This window comes from Neoarius graeffei, chromosome 12, assembly GCF_027579695.1.
Source record: "Neoarius graeffei isolate fNeoGra1 chromosome 12, fNeoGra1.pri, whole genome shotgun sequence".
NCBI lineage: Eukaryota > Metazoa > Chordata > Actinopteri > Siluriformes > Ariidae > Neoarius > Neoarius graeffei.
In genome coordinates, this window is record NC_083580.1 from 77,364,038 (window position 1) to 77,379,784 (window position 15,747).

At 44.7% G+C, this 15,747-nt stretch overlaps 1 protein-coding gene across 1 annotated transcript in view; it reads left to right on the forward strand.

Moving 5' to 3' along the window:
* Nucleotides 1-6,214: 6,214 nt before the first annotated feature.
* Nucleotides 6,215-15,747, forward strand: part of klf8 (Kruppel like factor 8) — a 68,969-nt gene continuing 59,436 nt past the window's right edge. The window contains exon 1 of the mRNA XM_060936463.1: nt 6,215-6,697. Within this exon, the coding sequence (XP_060792446.1) occupies nt 6,671-6,697 (27 nt within the window). The 5' untranslated portion in view covers nt 6,215-6,670. The remainder of the gene's footprint in view (nt 6,698-15,747) is intronic.

The following is a 15,747-nucleotide window of genomic DNA, read 5'->3' on the forward strand; positions in this document are numbered from 1 at the left end:
TAAGATGCCTAAATTTGCAGAGAGAGTCAGAATGCCAGATTGAGTGAGGAATGGCATCTTAAATTTGCCATTGATCACCCTAACGGGAAATCCTTTGATCACTCTAATGACTCGTAGTTCACACCCAGCTAGCAAGAGAACCATGAGTGAAGTGATTTACTGCTTGCGTTAATCTACAACTCTAATCAGAGAGACAGGTTACACAGTGACGGTAGGCTTGACTCAATGCTATCCCAGAAATCCTTCCTGTAATATGCAAATTTGGCTGTCCAATCAGAGGCGGCCAAATTTGCATATTACAGGAAGGATTTCTGGGATAGCATTGAGTCAAGCCTACCGGCACTGTGTAACCTGTCTCTCTGATTAGAGTTGTAGACTAACTCAAGCAGTAAATCAATTCACTTCTCTTACTAGCTCTGCTTTGCAATAAAAAAAAAAAAAACACCATTGGTACAAAGCAAGCCCATTCACTTTTTTATGCTGATCAGAGAATTACAATGGTTTCTCATGTGATAAAAATGTGCGATTCTCGATTAAATATTTTAATCGCTTGACAGCACTAATTATTATTATTAGAGACACTACATGCTGAATTCAGAAACAAGGTAAATAATAACAAACGTGAACGTGAGCTGTAGATATTTATGCTCAAATCCACTCAAAGTAGGGGGCGGGGCACCATCACGCTGTGTCAAGACAAGAACTTTCCTGAGAAATAACGTGAACGTCTGCATCATGCGGGATTTGCGGGCGGGAGCGGGACAAAATATGGCAGGCGCGGGCGGGAGCGGGACTGAAAATCATAATTTTTTTGTGGGCGCGGGCGGGAGCGGGACTGAAAATCATAATTCTTTGCGGGCGGGAGCGGGACTGAAAAATCCGACCCGCGCAGACCTCTACCTCAAGGTAACTATTGCCCCTTTTCCACCAAAGCAGTTCCAGGGCTGGTTCGGGGCCAGTGCTTAGTTTGGAACCGGGTTTTCTGTTTCCACTGACAAAGAACTGGCTCTGGGGCCAGAAAAACCGGTTCCAGGCTAGCACCAACTCTCTGCTGGGCCAGAGGAAAGAACCACTTATGTCAGCAGGGGGGCGGAGTTGTTAAGACCAACAACAAGACCATGAAAGATCGCCATTTTTAAGCGACGAGAAGCAGCAGCTGTACAAATGCGAAGTCATCCATTATTATTATTGTTGTTGCTGCTGCTGCTTCTTCCGTGTCGTTTTCACTTCGATATTCGCGCCAAGGTTTATGCAAACGTAGCGACGTAACTGACGTATACAACGACGTAATGATGTGGCTTTCCTTAGCACTGCGAGCTATGGAAAAGCAAACTGGTTCTCAGCTGGCTCGCAAGTTGAAGGAGTTGTGAACCAGCACCAGCACTGGCCCCGAACCAGCCCTGGAACTGATTTGGTGGAAAAGGGGTATGTGTAGACCTTTTTAGGGTCAAAAAGGTACATACATGTTGCCTAGCAGAATTCAAAGGGTACAAATAAGTACCTTAGACCAGCGTTTCTCAACTACTGGGCTGCGGTCCATTACTAGGCCACGAAATGCCATCTAGTGGGCCGCAAATTTTTTTTCAAGTCGAAGCTAATTTTTACTTGTAGTAGGGTGCGATTGGTGGGTTGCATCCGACGTCACATCGACCTCATTCAGCTACGGTCACACTCCAGCTCGCAATGGATTATTGATGAAAATGAGGCATTTTGGTGGCGATATACACGAGCTAAAAGTTGTGGTCACTCAGCACGTGAACACTTGACTGTCACATCTTTGCACACGTGAGTCTGGCGCAGCTTGAGTGGGAGCATGTTGTGCGCACTCCTGGGACCCGGTCATGATGGGAAATACCTGATACTGATTTGAGCACAATCAGCACGCACAGATACGGAAGCTGTGCGAAGTACGATCATTATCACGATCACGTTTGTTTTGAACGTTTATAACGCTGTTTAAATACTCTGCTTTGCTTTCGTTTTTGTAAATATCACGCCTGCTAATAAACACTCTTCCTGCGCTTAGATCCATCTACCGCCGTCTATCTTGTAGTGTCTTGATCTCTGGCTCTTTAACCCAGCCACATATAAAAAGTTGCACTCCTCCATGCTCTTCCAGGTTTTCATCTGTGTGTCCGTGTAGAACAATGTCTGCAGCACCAGGTAGTTTAAGATGTCGGGGAACTCAACGGATGGATCATTTTCCAACTCGCAGGAAAATTGTTAGCGTGTAAGGATCTAATCCCATTGAGTGGTTTCTATATCCACTTCTTGGTTTTAATAACTTGCTTGTTTGCTGGACACAAACATGGCAATAAGTTCTTGTGTTAATCAACCAGACTCTACTTCTGGATCATTAATCCCTTTTGACTGAGAATGACCTGCACGCATGGGTTTATGTCGGCTTCTGGGACATCCATACAGTTTTACATCCATACAAGACAATCTGTGGTTGGTAGAAGAGAGCAACTGGACTTGCTTGAAAAGTCTTGAAGACGTTTCGCCTCTCGTCCGAAAGGCTTCCTCAGTTCTGTCTGTCTAATAGGGAGTATCAAGTATTTATCCTCTCATGGATCATCATAGAATCCGAATCAGAATGCTGATGGCTGCATTGTTGGTGGCTGATCGATGTCATAGACCCCCACCTCTGTTCAGTGATGGTCGTTCCAGGTTGACAAAATGAACGATCCTCTCTGGCTAAGATGTCTGCCAGTTTTCTGGAAGTCCTCTCGTACTCCCGCACCAGTCGAAGGGAACTCATCCCAAAGTGCGTAGAAACATGTCTGTGAAGATACTCAGTCGTCCAGGTACATAGTAATCTGTGGTTGGTAGAAGAGAGCAACTGGACTTGCTTGAAAAGTCTTGAAGATGTTTCGCCTCTCGTCCGAAAGGCTTCCTCAGTTCTGTCTGTCTAATAGAGAGCAAGTCCAGTTGCTCTCTTCTACCAACCACAGATTACTATGTACCTGGACGACTGAGTATCTTCGCAGACATGTTTCTACGCACTTTGGGATGAGTTCCCTTCGACTGGTGCGGGAGTACGAGAGGACTTCCAGAAAACTGGCAGACATCTTAGCCAGAGAGGATCGTTCATTTTGTCAACCTGGAACGACCATCACTGAACAGAGGTGGGTGTCTATGACATCGATCAGCCACCTACAATGCAGCCATCAGCATTCTGATTCTATGATGATCCATGAGAGGATAAATACTTGATACTCCCTATTAGACAGACAGAACTGAGGAAGCCTTTCGGACGAGAGGCGAAACGTCTTCAAGACTTTTCAAGCAAGTCCAGTTGCTCTCTTCTACCAACCACAGATTACTATGTACTTGGACAACTGAGTATCTTCACAGATATATCCATACAAGACCTACAATTAAAAACAGTTTGTTTTTATTGCATTTATTTAATTCCTGGGCTCCCATCTGTAACAGGGAGTGATGTTGCATCCCATTAAAGGAGAACTGAAGTCATTTTTAAACTTGCTTTATTTCTTAATTAACGTGTTATTCAATTATGTTTTTGGTTTTAGTAACCTTATATTGTGACTTGTACTGGCAATTAAATATTATACTTATCAGCCTATTTGTTTTTCAGCCGTGTTGAATTTAGTTCGTTTGGTCCATGGCAGGCGTCGCTTATCCGCATGATCTTCACGAGACTTGTGCGAGACTTCGAAACGTGAAGCGTCAGCCAGGTGTCAGTGCCGCCATTTTGAAAACCGTTTTCCAAACGAAATATTGCACAAAAACGAGTTTAAATGACGATTACTGACTACTTTTTTCAAACTTTCCTGATTGCTATCAAAACAAACAAAACTTCCAGCTTGATTACATCAGCATTCGAAAGAGGGCGCACGCGTCTTTTGACAACCTTGGCAGATGTTGGTCACTCCTCTGATTTCCGCTGTACGTTTTATTTCCGTATTATGATGTCTCACACAGGTCTCAATGAATCTCGTTTACGGCCATTGCTTTGACCTATGGACTGATATATTACAGAGCATATTTCAAAATACGGGCGGCATGGTGGTGTAGTGGTTAGCGCTGTTGCCTCACAGCAAGAAGGTCCTGGGTTCGAGCCCCGTGGCCGGCGAGGGCCTTTCTGTGTGGAGTTTGCATGTTCTCCCCGTGTCCGTGTGGGTTTCCCCCACAGTCCAAAGACATGCAGGTTAGGCTAATTGGTGGCTCTAAATTGACCGTAGGTGTGAATGTTTCAACTCTGCGATAATCTGGCGACTTGTCCAGGGTGTACCCCACCTCTCATAGTCAGCTGGGATAGGCTCCAGCTTGCCTGCGACCCTGTAGAACAGGATAAGCGGCTACAGATAATGGATGGACAGATGGATGGATTTCAAAACACTCATAACTTGCTATAGCAGTGACAAAATAGCTATCAAAATGCATTTCTATATTTAATAAAATGAGATAAATAGAATTTTGATAAAAAGTTTGCCTTCAGTTCTACTTTAATACACCTTACAAAAGGTTATTAGATTCTAATAGAATAGATGAGACAAAATAATTGGGGATATTTTTTTAACGGGCCCCGACTCGTTATGGGTTATAGGTGGGCCTCGGAGCAGAAAAGGTTGCCTTAGAGATGACTGCATCAGTGTCAAGCCATTGTACTGCTAAAGATACAGTGATGTAGTTTGTTTTCTGAGTGTAAACATGACATCTTCATCCAGTGCTGATCATTTTCCTCTAACAGCACGACCCCAGTGTTTCATTCCGTCCTCCAGAAAATCAAGAAGAAGAAGAGAAGGAATAATAATAATAAAGAGGAAGAATAATAATACTAAGAAGAAGGAATAAGGAGGAAGAGGAATAATAATAATAGGAAGAGAAGAAGAAGAAGAAGAGGAGGAGGAAGAAGAGGAAGGAGAAGGAAGAAGAGGAGGAGGAAGGAGGGAGAAGGAAGAGGAGGAGGAAGAAGGAGGGAGAAGGAAGAGGAGGAGGAAGAAGGAGGGAGAAGGAAGAAGAGGAGGAAGAGGAAGAAGGAAGGAGAAGAGGAGGAAGAAGAAGAAGGAAGGAGAAGAGGAGGAAGAAGAAGAAGGAAGGAGAAGAGGAGGAAGAAGAAGAAGGAAGAAGAGGAGGAGGAAGAAGGAGGAGGAAGGAGGAGGAGGAAGAGAAGGGAGGAGGAGAAGGAAGGAGAAGAGGGGGAAGAAGGAGGAAGAGGAAGAGAAGGAGGAGGAAGAGAAGGAAGGAGGAGGAGGAGGAAGAGAAGGAAGGAGAAGAAGGAGGGGAAGAAGAAGGAGGAGGAGGAAGAGAAGGAAGGAGGAGAAGGAAGAGAAGGAAGGAGAAGAAGAGGAGGGGAAGGAGGAGGAGGAGAAGGAAGGAGAAGAAGAGGAGGGGAAGGAGGAGGAGGAGAAGGAAGGAGAAGAAGAGGAGGGGAAGAAGGAGGAGAAGGAAGGAGAAGAAGAGGAGGGGAAGAAGGAGGAGAAGGAAGAGAAGGAAGGAGAAGAAGAGGGGGGGAAGGAGGAGGAGGAGAAGGAAGGAGAAGAAGAGGAGGGGAAGGAGGAGGAGGAGAAGGAAGGAGAAGAAGAGGAGGGGAAGGAGGAGGAGGAGGAGAAGGAAGGAGAAGAAGAGGAGGGGAAGGAGGAGGAGGAGAAGGAAGGAGAAGAAGAGGGGAAGAAGAAGGAGGAGGAGGAAGAGAAGGAAGGAGAAGAAGAGGGGAAGAAGAAGGAGGAGGAGGAAGAGAAGGAAGGAGAAGAAGAGGAGGGGAAGGAGGAGGAGGAAGAAGGAGGAGGAGAAGGAAGGAGAAGAAGAGGAGGGGGAAGAAGGAGGAGGAGAAGGAAGGAGAAGAAGAGGAGGGGGAAGAAGGAGGAGGAGAAGGAAGGAGGAGAAGAAGAGGAGGGGGAAGAAGAAGGAGGAAGAGAAGGAGGAAGAAGAGAAGAGAAGGAGGAAGAAGAAAAGGAGGAAGAAGAGAAGGAAGGAGGAAGAAGAAAAGGAGGAAGAAGAGAAGGAAGGAGGAAGAAGAGAAGGAAGGAGGAAGAAGAGAAGGAAGGAGGAAGAAGAGAAGGAGGAAGAAGAGAAGGAAGGAGGAAGAAGAGAAGGAGGAAGAAGAAAAGGAAGGAGAAGAGGAGGAGGAAGAAGAAAGGAAGAGAAGGAAGGAGAAAAGAAGGAGGAAGAAGAAAGAGGAAGAGAAGGAAGGAGAAGAGGAGGAGGGGGAAGAAGAAGGAGGAAGAAGAAGAGAAGGAGGAAGAGCATCCGGTGCGCGATGACGTGATGAGGTGAAAGCACCAGGGTGTGTTTGGTGAAGCTGCTGGATTAAGTGTGCGCGTCGGGCGGAGGGGTGGAGCCGCAGGGTGGGGTCACACAGAGGCGGAGGAGAGAAGCGGAGAGAGAGACTCTGAGCCCAACCCTGAACACCGCAACAAACACAGCTGCTGGAACCGAACGGCACAACGAGCCGCACAGAACCAACCCAACCCGGACATTATTATTATCCTCATCATCATCTCCCCACACACCAGGGCCGACATGATCAACGAGGCTCTCTGAGACCAAAACCGACCTTTCGCTTTTAATCATCACAAAGCTGGAGCTTAAAACAAACAAACAAACAAAAAAACTTGTTATTGAAATCCAGCAGCAGAACCAGAACCAGCCCGCTGCACTGCACTCCAGCCCAGCCCGCGGACCGCTGCACCCCGATACCGACATGCACACGGAGGCTCGCAATAAGAAAGTAAGTCCTTTATGATATTTCTTCACTTGACTTCCTTCCTTTCCCTCCACCTCCTGCCTGGCTGTCAGACTCCCTGAGCTCAGCACGCAACATTATTCACCCGCTAGCCTAGCCTAGCCTTCTCTCTACCTGCTTATTATTAGCGCTTAGCTTTTAGCTCGCACTCTGTTAATCTGCTCTTCACTGAGCTCAGCCGCCTCCTGCCTGATAAAGCCGGCGCACTACAGCGGCAACACAACTCTCTACCTCCCTCTCTCCTTCTCTCTCTCCCCCCTTTCTACCCCTCTCTCTCTCTCTCTCCCCCCTTTCTACCCCTCTCTCTCTCTCTCTCTCTCTCTCTCTCTCTCTCTCCGCTCTAAACTGGTGAACTGTTCGGCAGGAAGGAAACACAACAGCCAAATGCAGCTCGTGCCGGAGACACCATCTTAGTTTCTTAAAGAGACAGGACCCCTTTAATCCGAGAGCGGAAATGTACTCTCACTCATCTCTGCACCGCGGTGTCTGTGGGCTCAAACATTTCACTTTGCTTTACCTATTTAACTCCTTTCTCAGCAGCAGCAGCTCAACCCCCCTCCCCTTCCCTTCCCTTCCTTTTTATCTTTGCACGATCACTGGCTAGTTATCGCTGTTACCTCACAGCAACAACGTTCTACATTCGAACCTTAGGACCTTAAAACCGTGAACCTTTTCTCTATAAAGGTTGCATGTTCTGTCTGCGTCTGCATAGGGTTCCTCCGGTTTCCCCCGTACAGTTCAAAGACATGCAGATTAGGTAAAATACCCAGCCACTGTGGTTGTACAAGCCCGGATAGACTGCACCAGGAAGAGCATCTGGTGCAAAACCTACACCGAATCAAATGTGCAGAACAGATCCGCCATAGTCATGGTGGTGTAGTGGTTAGCGCTGTCGCCTCACAGCAAGAAGGTCCGGGTTCGAGCCCCGTGGCCGGCGAGGGCCTTTCTGTGCGGAGTTTGCATGTTCTCCCCGTGTCCATGTGGGTTTCCTCCGGGTGCTCCGGTTTCCCCCACAGTCCAAAGACATGCAGGTTAGGTTAACTGGTGACTCTAAATTGAGCGTAGGTGTGAATGTGAGTGTGAATGGTTGTCTGTGTCTATGTGCCAGCCCTGTGACGACCTGGCGACTTGTCCAGGGTGTACCCCGCCTTTCACCCGTAGTCAGCTGGGATAGGCTCCAGCTTGCCTGCGACCCTGTAGAACAGGATAAAGCGGCTAGAGATAACGAGATGAGATCCACCATGGTGACCCCAAACCTACAGGAGCAGCTGAAAAGAAAAAGCACTACATTATGTTTAACCTCAAGCACTTTTCTTGTAAATGCCTGACACATTTCTGTCTATTTATTTATTTTTAAAGCATTAGGTTCTACTAACGGGCAGCACGGTGGTATAGTGGTTAGCACTGTCGCCTCACAGCAAGAAGGTTCTGGGTTCGAACCCAGCAGCCAGCGAGGGCCTTTCTGTGTGGAGTTTGCATGTTGTCCCCGTGTCTGTGTGGGTTTCCTCCGGGTGCTCCGGTTTCCCCTACAGTCCAAAGGCGTGCGGTTAGGTTAATATGGGCACTGGTAGCATGGCTGCCCACTGCTCTGGGTGTGTGCGCGTGCTGATTGTTCACATGTGTGTGTTCACTGCTTCAGATGGCTTAAATGCAGAGAGGAAATTTCACAAGTGTGTGATGAATAACGCAAAGTTGTGCTTTCTTTTTAAAAACAGGCCTCGTTAAAAGAACTCCAGAACGAAGCATATTTTTAGATCAAGATATTCCTCATTTTATTAAAATTCCTGGTGCTAAAGCCAGTATCTCACTGGGCTGCGACAGCTCGCGAACGTCATTCGTGAGAGAGTTTCAAAAGTGTCTTGAAACATTCGCGGGGCTTCTCAATTTTCTCGCCTGAGTCGCAAAGTGTCGCTCCTTCGTCGCTGAAATTTTGAACATGCTCAAAAAAATTCGTGCGACAAAATTTCTCTCAAAGTAGCCGCAAATGCGTCGCTGGTGTCGCAAAGCCGTCGCGAACCCTTCTCAAGTCAGTTTCCGTGAGGCTTCTCTACTTCCCTGCCTGCTGAGAGAAAGCCCGGCTGCGACAGCCTGCGACCAGTTGGAGACAACAATTGCGGTAAAATATACGAATATCAATTCAGTGTGATTCCAAGTGAAAATTGTCGCTAATTTGCATATTTTATCGCAATTGTTGCGTCTCCAACTAGTCGCGGGCTGTCGCAGCCCAGTGAGATACTACCCTAACCTGTTGGTTGGTGGTGTATTAAAAAAAAAATTCCATAACAAAATGGTTGTTGTGCGTCGTGCTGATGTCACTGGGAGGAAATATTTAAATAATATTGGCTGGTGTTGAGTGGTATATCAGATATATTCCATTTGGGTGTTAAAGGCAGCTTTCTCTTTAAAAATTCTCTCAAAATCTTGCATATTTTGTAACAAAGCAAACCTGGCGGCCATGTTTGTTGACAAATTCACAGTCACTCGGTAGCACGGAAGTTTTACGTCTCTGACGTGTGACGTCATGTTGTCTTGACAACCATGCAACATTGTAAACCATATTCAACGCTCATTCTCCATTGGCTAGAGTGACATAATACATGTAAGATAAGCGATATGCTAACAATATTGCGTGCTGTTGAACCAAATGAATGAAACCTGCTCGAAGGGCATAGAACATGTTTTTATTCCATCGAAAAAGTGTCCGGTGTGTATAATCATGTTTTTGATCATATTGACACAGCGGCCATTTTCCTCTGACGTCATGTTCTGGGTGGAGGAACTTTAAAAAAAACCAAAACTGTTAATAAAGCCTCTATTACCTCTTTACAACCAACAGCGAATGGGTTCTTGAACCACTTCCGTTCAGGATTCTTTGAACCTTGGTGTTAGTGAACCGGCCCACATTTTCACCAGTTTTTAGCGGAACCAGCTGATGTAATCAAGGATGCATCGTGAACACAACTCACGACAGGAGTAACAGTAGTAGCATCAAGATGGCGGTGTGTACTGACTGATTACCTGCGAGCTTTTGTTCTGTTATTGCAGATATATTTTATTTATTTATTTTTTTCTTGAAGATGTATCCTTTCCCATTGCTACGCTCTGCTTCCTCTTCAAACTAATGACACGCCCACTGATGATGTCATGGTTCGTACTGGGAAGAACTAGCTATGTTTCAGTTCTAGCTGTGGGAACCAAGTTTTTAGCTTCCGAACCAATTTATTTTTGGTCGAAATGCTTTGAACGGTTCAGAATTTGGTGCACGGTTGGAAAGGGGCATCAGAATAGTGAGATGGTCGAAAATCCTGACTTAAAAATCCCTAAAATGATACAAAAACAAGGATCCAACAATTGGATTGAAGGTTGCATCCATGATTTTTGTAGAAATCTTTCTTCCTTTATAGAAACATTTTATTAATTGATTTTGCAACTGTAATATTTATGTGAAGATGAAGATAAATAAAGATGAATTATTTTAGACAGTAAGCAATGTACATTTGTCTAGCTTTAGATATTTTGTTTTGTATCTGAATTTTTAGGGGTTTTTTGTACAGTTTTTTGTAATTAAATGTTAATTTGCATGAAATAAGTATTAAATTATATATTTTGAAGGTCAGAGCCCACCTGCCTAGCAAACATAAAGTGTTTTAGTACAATTAGCACGACTAAGCTAACTGAACCTTTCATTGTTTTTGATTTGTTGCTTGATGAACGAACGCTATTCTAGTTGTTCCTGAAAGTTTTCACGCTGCAAGGTCATATTAAATGAGGTCGAGTGAAACGACAGCTAGCGCTACATTGCGAGCTTGATTACATCCAGCTTCCAGTGGTTTAGCTCCAGGGTTGAATAATAAATGTGTCCAAGATGTGCATTGAGATCAATTTGAAACTCTTGAATTTTGTTTTAGTCTTATAGTATCGTGTAACAATGTCAAATGGCATCATTAATGTCAGCGGTTGAATGCTAACGCTAGCTGTTGTCTAACGTAGCTCATGGATTATCGGATATGTTGTTTAACCATGAAATATGTATGTATGATGTATTTCAGGATTTAACAATCCACTGTCTTCTCAGTTGTTGATCAGTCAGGAATTGGTGACCAATTTCGTAGATTCCCAACATCTCTATACGACTCGCAACCTCGAACACAGCGGTACGACATCATCCTTTTATTTGAGCTTGACCATCCTGAGAGTGACGTCAGTTATGGGGGGACAAAACGAGCAAGAGCTGCTTCTCTATTTTCGTTTAGCTAGTTAGCAGCGTACGAACTGACAAGCGTCATGCTGTTGATGTCATTAACATGAAAGATGAAGCTTTGGAATCTGTTTAAGCTGATTGTACATGTCGCTATTAGCAGGTGGCATTGTGGGTAATTGTGGAAATGGATTGGCGTGTCGATGAAGGAAGTTTAAATGAACAAACAAAAAGTCCTCCTGCGTTTTTTTTTTTAAGCTTATGTTAATGATGACATCATGACGACGGTTGTACCGGTTTACACGGACATCTTGCTCTAAATAGACACTCACCGGCCACTTTAATAGGAACTCGTTCTTGAGTCTAAGGGTGTTTTCACACCTGGTCCTCTTTAAAGGAACCAGACTCAGTCCTCTTTAAGTGGACCAAAAAGTGGACCAACAGAAAAAGAACTCAGTTCTTTTTGTGTTCACACTGTGAATTTATTACAAAGAGGACTGGGTTCTCTTTCTGGTCCAGTTAAGCTTTGATGGGGCCTCAGTCCTCTTTCTGTTCACACCAGGTCCTCTAGAGCCCTCAGACCCCCAGTGCATGGAATTCTGGGTAATTTTCTCTTGAATCAAAATGTCTGCTGCCATGCTTGCCCTGCTGTATTCTTTGATCAGAATAGTGCGGATTAAGGAAAATAAATTTATTCCAGCGGCTGTGGTAAGTTCCAAAAGGAAGTTGAGTTTCCCTGCTACAGTCACGTGACCAACTACGGCAAACGAAGAAGGTTAAACTACAGTGAAAAAGGCGAAGTGAACCCGGTGCGCTTTTTGTTCACAATGCGCAGATTAGGCGAACCGTACTGAGACCACCTCCTGAGGTGGTCTCAGTTCGGTTCGCTTTAAAGAGGTCTGGGTACGGTTGGAGTGTTCACATATGCGCAAAAAATGCTGAGTCATCGATCTGAGTTCGGTTAGATGGCTGAAAGGGACCAAGTGTGAAAACACCCTAAGATTCCTGTTCTTGGCTGCAGGAGTGGAACCCAGTTCTGTTGCATGCTGAGATGCTTTTCTGCTCACCACGGTTGTAAAGAGTGATTTATGAGTTACTGTATCCTTCCTGGCAAAAAAAACCTCGAACCAATCTGGCCATGACCTCTCGTATGAACAAGGCGTTTGTTTCCACCCACAGAACTGTCGCTCGCTCGCTCGCTCACTTGTAACTTGTTTTTTGTTTTTCGCACCATTCTGTCTGTGTAAACTCTAGAGACTGTTGTGTGTGAAAACCCCAGGAAGGAGATCAGCAGTTTCTAAAATACTCAAACCAAAAATATTCATCTGGCTCAAACCGACACCCATGCCACAGCGAAAGAAAGAAAGAAAGCAAGCCACACACAAATTGAGCTCACAATTTTTCCCCATTCTGATGTTTGAACATCGTGAACGTTAACCGAAGCTCTTGATTTGTATCTGCATCAAACAGAGCAGCAGGTGTGTGGATGGGTGTGGCTGGCGAATGTATTTAATTATACATTGCCAGTAATTAAATATATTACAATTGTAACCTGTATGGCTGCATTATTTCCTGAGAAGAGGCTACCAGTAGACGTTTTTTACCTTTACCCACCTTCGATCTATTGTTTAGATCAGTGTAGTCCACCATAACAACCACAGTTTGTTTGTTTATTTGTTGCTATATTATATGAGACACCCTTCGAAATAGATTCTTCAAGGCGTGGAATCAGTAAACACAGAGAGAGAGAGAGAGAGAGAGAGGGGGAGTGGATCTGCTGCAGAAGAGCTTGATGTTGGTGGAGTCAGCGAGGTGAACAGATCAACGTGTTGCTATTGGAGGAAGAACAAATGTTCCAGCCTGGGTGTGCCAAACATCTGGTAATCATTAACAGCCCTGGACAAACTTTGGCCAAACTGGTTAAAGTCTGCGTCCGTCCGCTGGTCCCAACCCGAGGGTGTAGTTGAAGATGCATTGTGCTGAGAAAGCATCGCAAGTCGAAGTGTCTGGTTATAAAGGGAGTGTCTGTTTTAGGTATTGAGACAGTTAGGGTCTGCCTCTGTACTCAGGAGGACAGTTATTTTTAGGAGCTCGGTGTCTATAGCATGCAATCTCTGGGTGTGACCGAGGTCGTGTTTTTCTTTAACAAGGCAGAGCTCATACGCGCGCGCGCGCACACACACACACACACACACACACACACCGCGATTCACTGGGTTTCAGTCCGATTGTGTCTTTTCTGAAATGTACGGATATTATTAAGAGGGGCTTTTTGGGGGGTCTGTAGGAATTTTTTTTTTTTTAATTTGGGGAGGCTGACACGTTTCGAAACTGCATGTCTGAAAGTCAGGGCTGACTTTTATTATCTAAAAAGTTTTCACACAGCTGAGTGTCAGGCCTGGGGCCAGGGTTTTTAAACTTATTGTTCACTCCATAAGACCACATTTGCCAAAAGCTGGACCAGATTAGAGCAACATTACCATTTACCATCTGTCTCGCTACTCCAGTGTGGTTTCTCTCAAGTGACAGAATGCCATCGTCTTCCTTTCACCAGTCATGTCTCCGATCAGAAACCTAATACCGTCTGCTTACTCTGACTACAGCGAGCAGGTAGGGAGGTGAAGCGTTCCTGCTGAAGCACTGATCTCCTGAAGACCTGGAGATTCACCAGGGTCTATGGTATAATTGTTATTGCCTGTTGTCGTGATATCGTATATTATTATTATTATTACATACAGGACATTTTTTCGACGGAATAAAAACGTGTTCTATTCCCTTCTAGCAGGTTTCATTCATTTGTTTTGACAGCATGCAGCATTATCATATCGCTTATCCTATGTGTATTGCGTCACTCTGCCCAATGGAGAATGAGCGTTGAATATTGCATGGTTGTCAAGGCAACATGATGTCAAGCTTCCATGCTAGTGAGTAGGGGTGTGCAAAAATATCGATACGACGATATATCGCGATACTTTGTCTTCCGATTCAATATCGATATTTTTTCAAATAATAAAATCATGTTTCAGACGGGTTGTAAATCCAGTACGACTTCCGCACCTCCGCTCCGCGAGGTGTCGCTGTGCCGCTACCTCACTGCAAGGCACTCTTCGTCTTCTCTTTTTTCCCCGGCGGTTGCAGTGAGGAAAAAAAAAACAGGCAAGCATGGCTGTTAACAGAAACCTAGAGACGCCGCCGAACTTTAAGGCAGATGTTTGGAGGCACTTTGGATTCCAAAGGAAAGGAGAAAAAAAAGTGAGCCGGACAAAGAGTACGCACTTTGCAAAACCTGTTTCGCTCCAATTAAATTAAGATGCTCCAATTAAGATGCCCACTGCACTTTTCAATGTGTTTCAGACAGCGTGTTGTTCCTGCAAAATAAGCACAAGTGAAATGTTCTCAGGTATATGTTCTCAAGTTTACAAAGAACAAATTGATATTAGTGTTAGCACTGAAATGTATGTGCAGTCTGCAGTGCAAGTTTTAAGTTTTCATAAAACAATTTGATTCTGCTTGCTAAGCAGCACTGATGTGTCCATGCTTACAGAAAAGTTGAGAATACTAGCACAGAAATGGGAATTTTCTGTATGTTGTAGAGAAGCAACTCTTGGTTTTGCCAGCAGTGGAATAGAGACAAATATATGTCTGGCAAGAGTGTGTAGTTATGTATGTGAAATGTAATTTTACAGTGGTCAATAAATTCTGATTTTCTTCAGTGACACAGATATTGTGATGTGGTTGAAATTTCTTGCAATATATCGATTATCGCAGAATTGCTGTACCGTGATATTATCGTTATCGTGGGCAAAATATCACCATAGTATCGTATCGTGAGGTATCTGGTGATACCCAGCCCTACTAGTGAGCGACTGTGATGATTTGTAAACAAACATGGCTGCCAGGTTTGCTTCGTTACAAAATACGGAAGATTTTGAGAGAATTTTGAAAGACAGACACGTTGAACACCTGAAAGGAATGTGTATGTATAATAATAATGGCTGGCTTTTTTTTCACGGTATATCCGGTATAAAAATAGACATATAAACATAGACGCCGCATTGAGCTGGTGGCCCCGTTGCTGGGATACGTCAGAGTGTCCGCCATATTTGATGTGGCAAATCTTCCCTGTAAACCAATGCAAGTAAATGGACTGAACTTCATAAAGCCCCTTTCTACAATAATATTTAAAGGAACAGTCCACCGTACTTCCATAATGAAATATGCTCTTATCTGAATTGAGACGAGCTGCTCCGTACCTCTCCGAGCTTTGCGCGACCTCCCAGTCAGTCAGACGCAGTCAGACACGCTGTCACTCCTGTTAGCAATGTAGCTAGGCTCAGTATGGCCAATGGTATTTTTTGGGGCTGTAGTTAGATGCGGCCAAACTCTTCCGCGTTTTTCCTGTTTACATAGGTTTATATGACCAGTGAAATGAAACAAGTTCAGTTACACAAATTGAAACGTAGCGATTTTCTATGCTATGGAAAGTCCGCACTATAATGACAGGCGTACTAACACCTTCTGCGCGCTTCGGCAGCGCATTGATATCTGAGCTCCGTATCAATGCGCTGCCAAAGCGCGCAGAAGGTGTTAGTACGCCTGTCATTATAGTGTGGACTTTCCATCGCATAGAAAATCGCTACGTTTCAATTTGTGTAACTGAACTTGTTTCATTTCACTGGTCATATAAACCTATGTAAACAGGAAAAACGTGGAAGAGTTTGGTCGCATCTAACTACAGCCCCAAAAAATACCATTGGCCATACTGAGCCTAGCTACATTGCTAACAGGAGTGACAGCGCGTCTGACTGCGTCTGACTGACTGGGAGGTCGCGCAAAG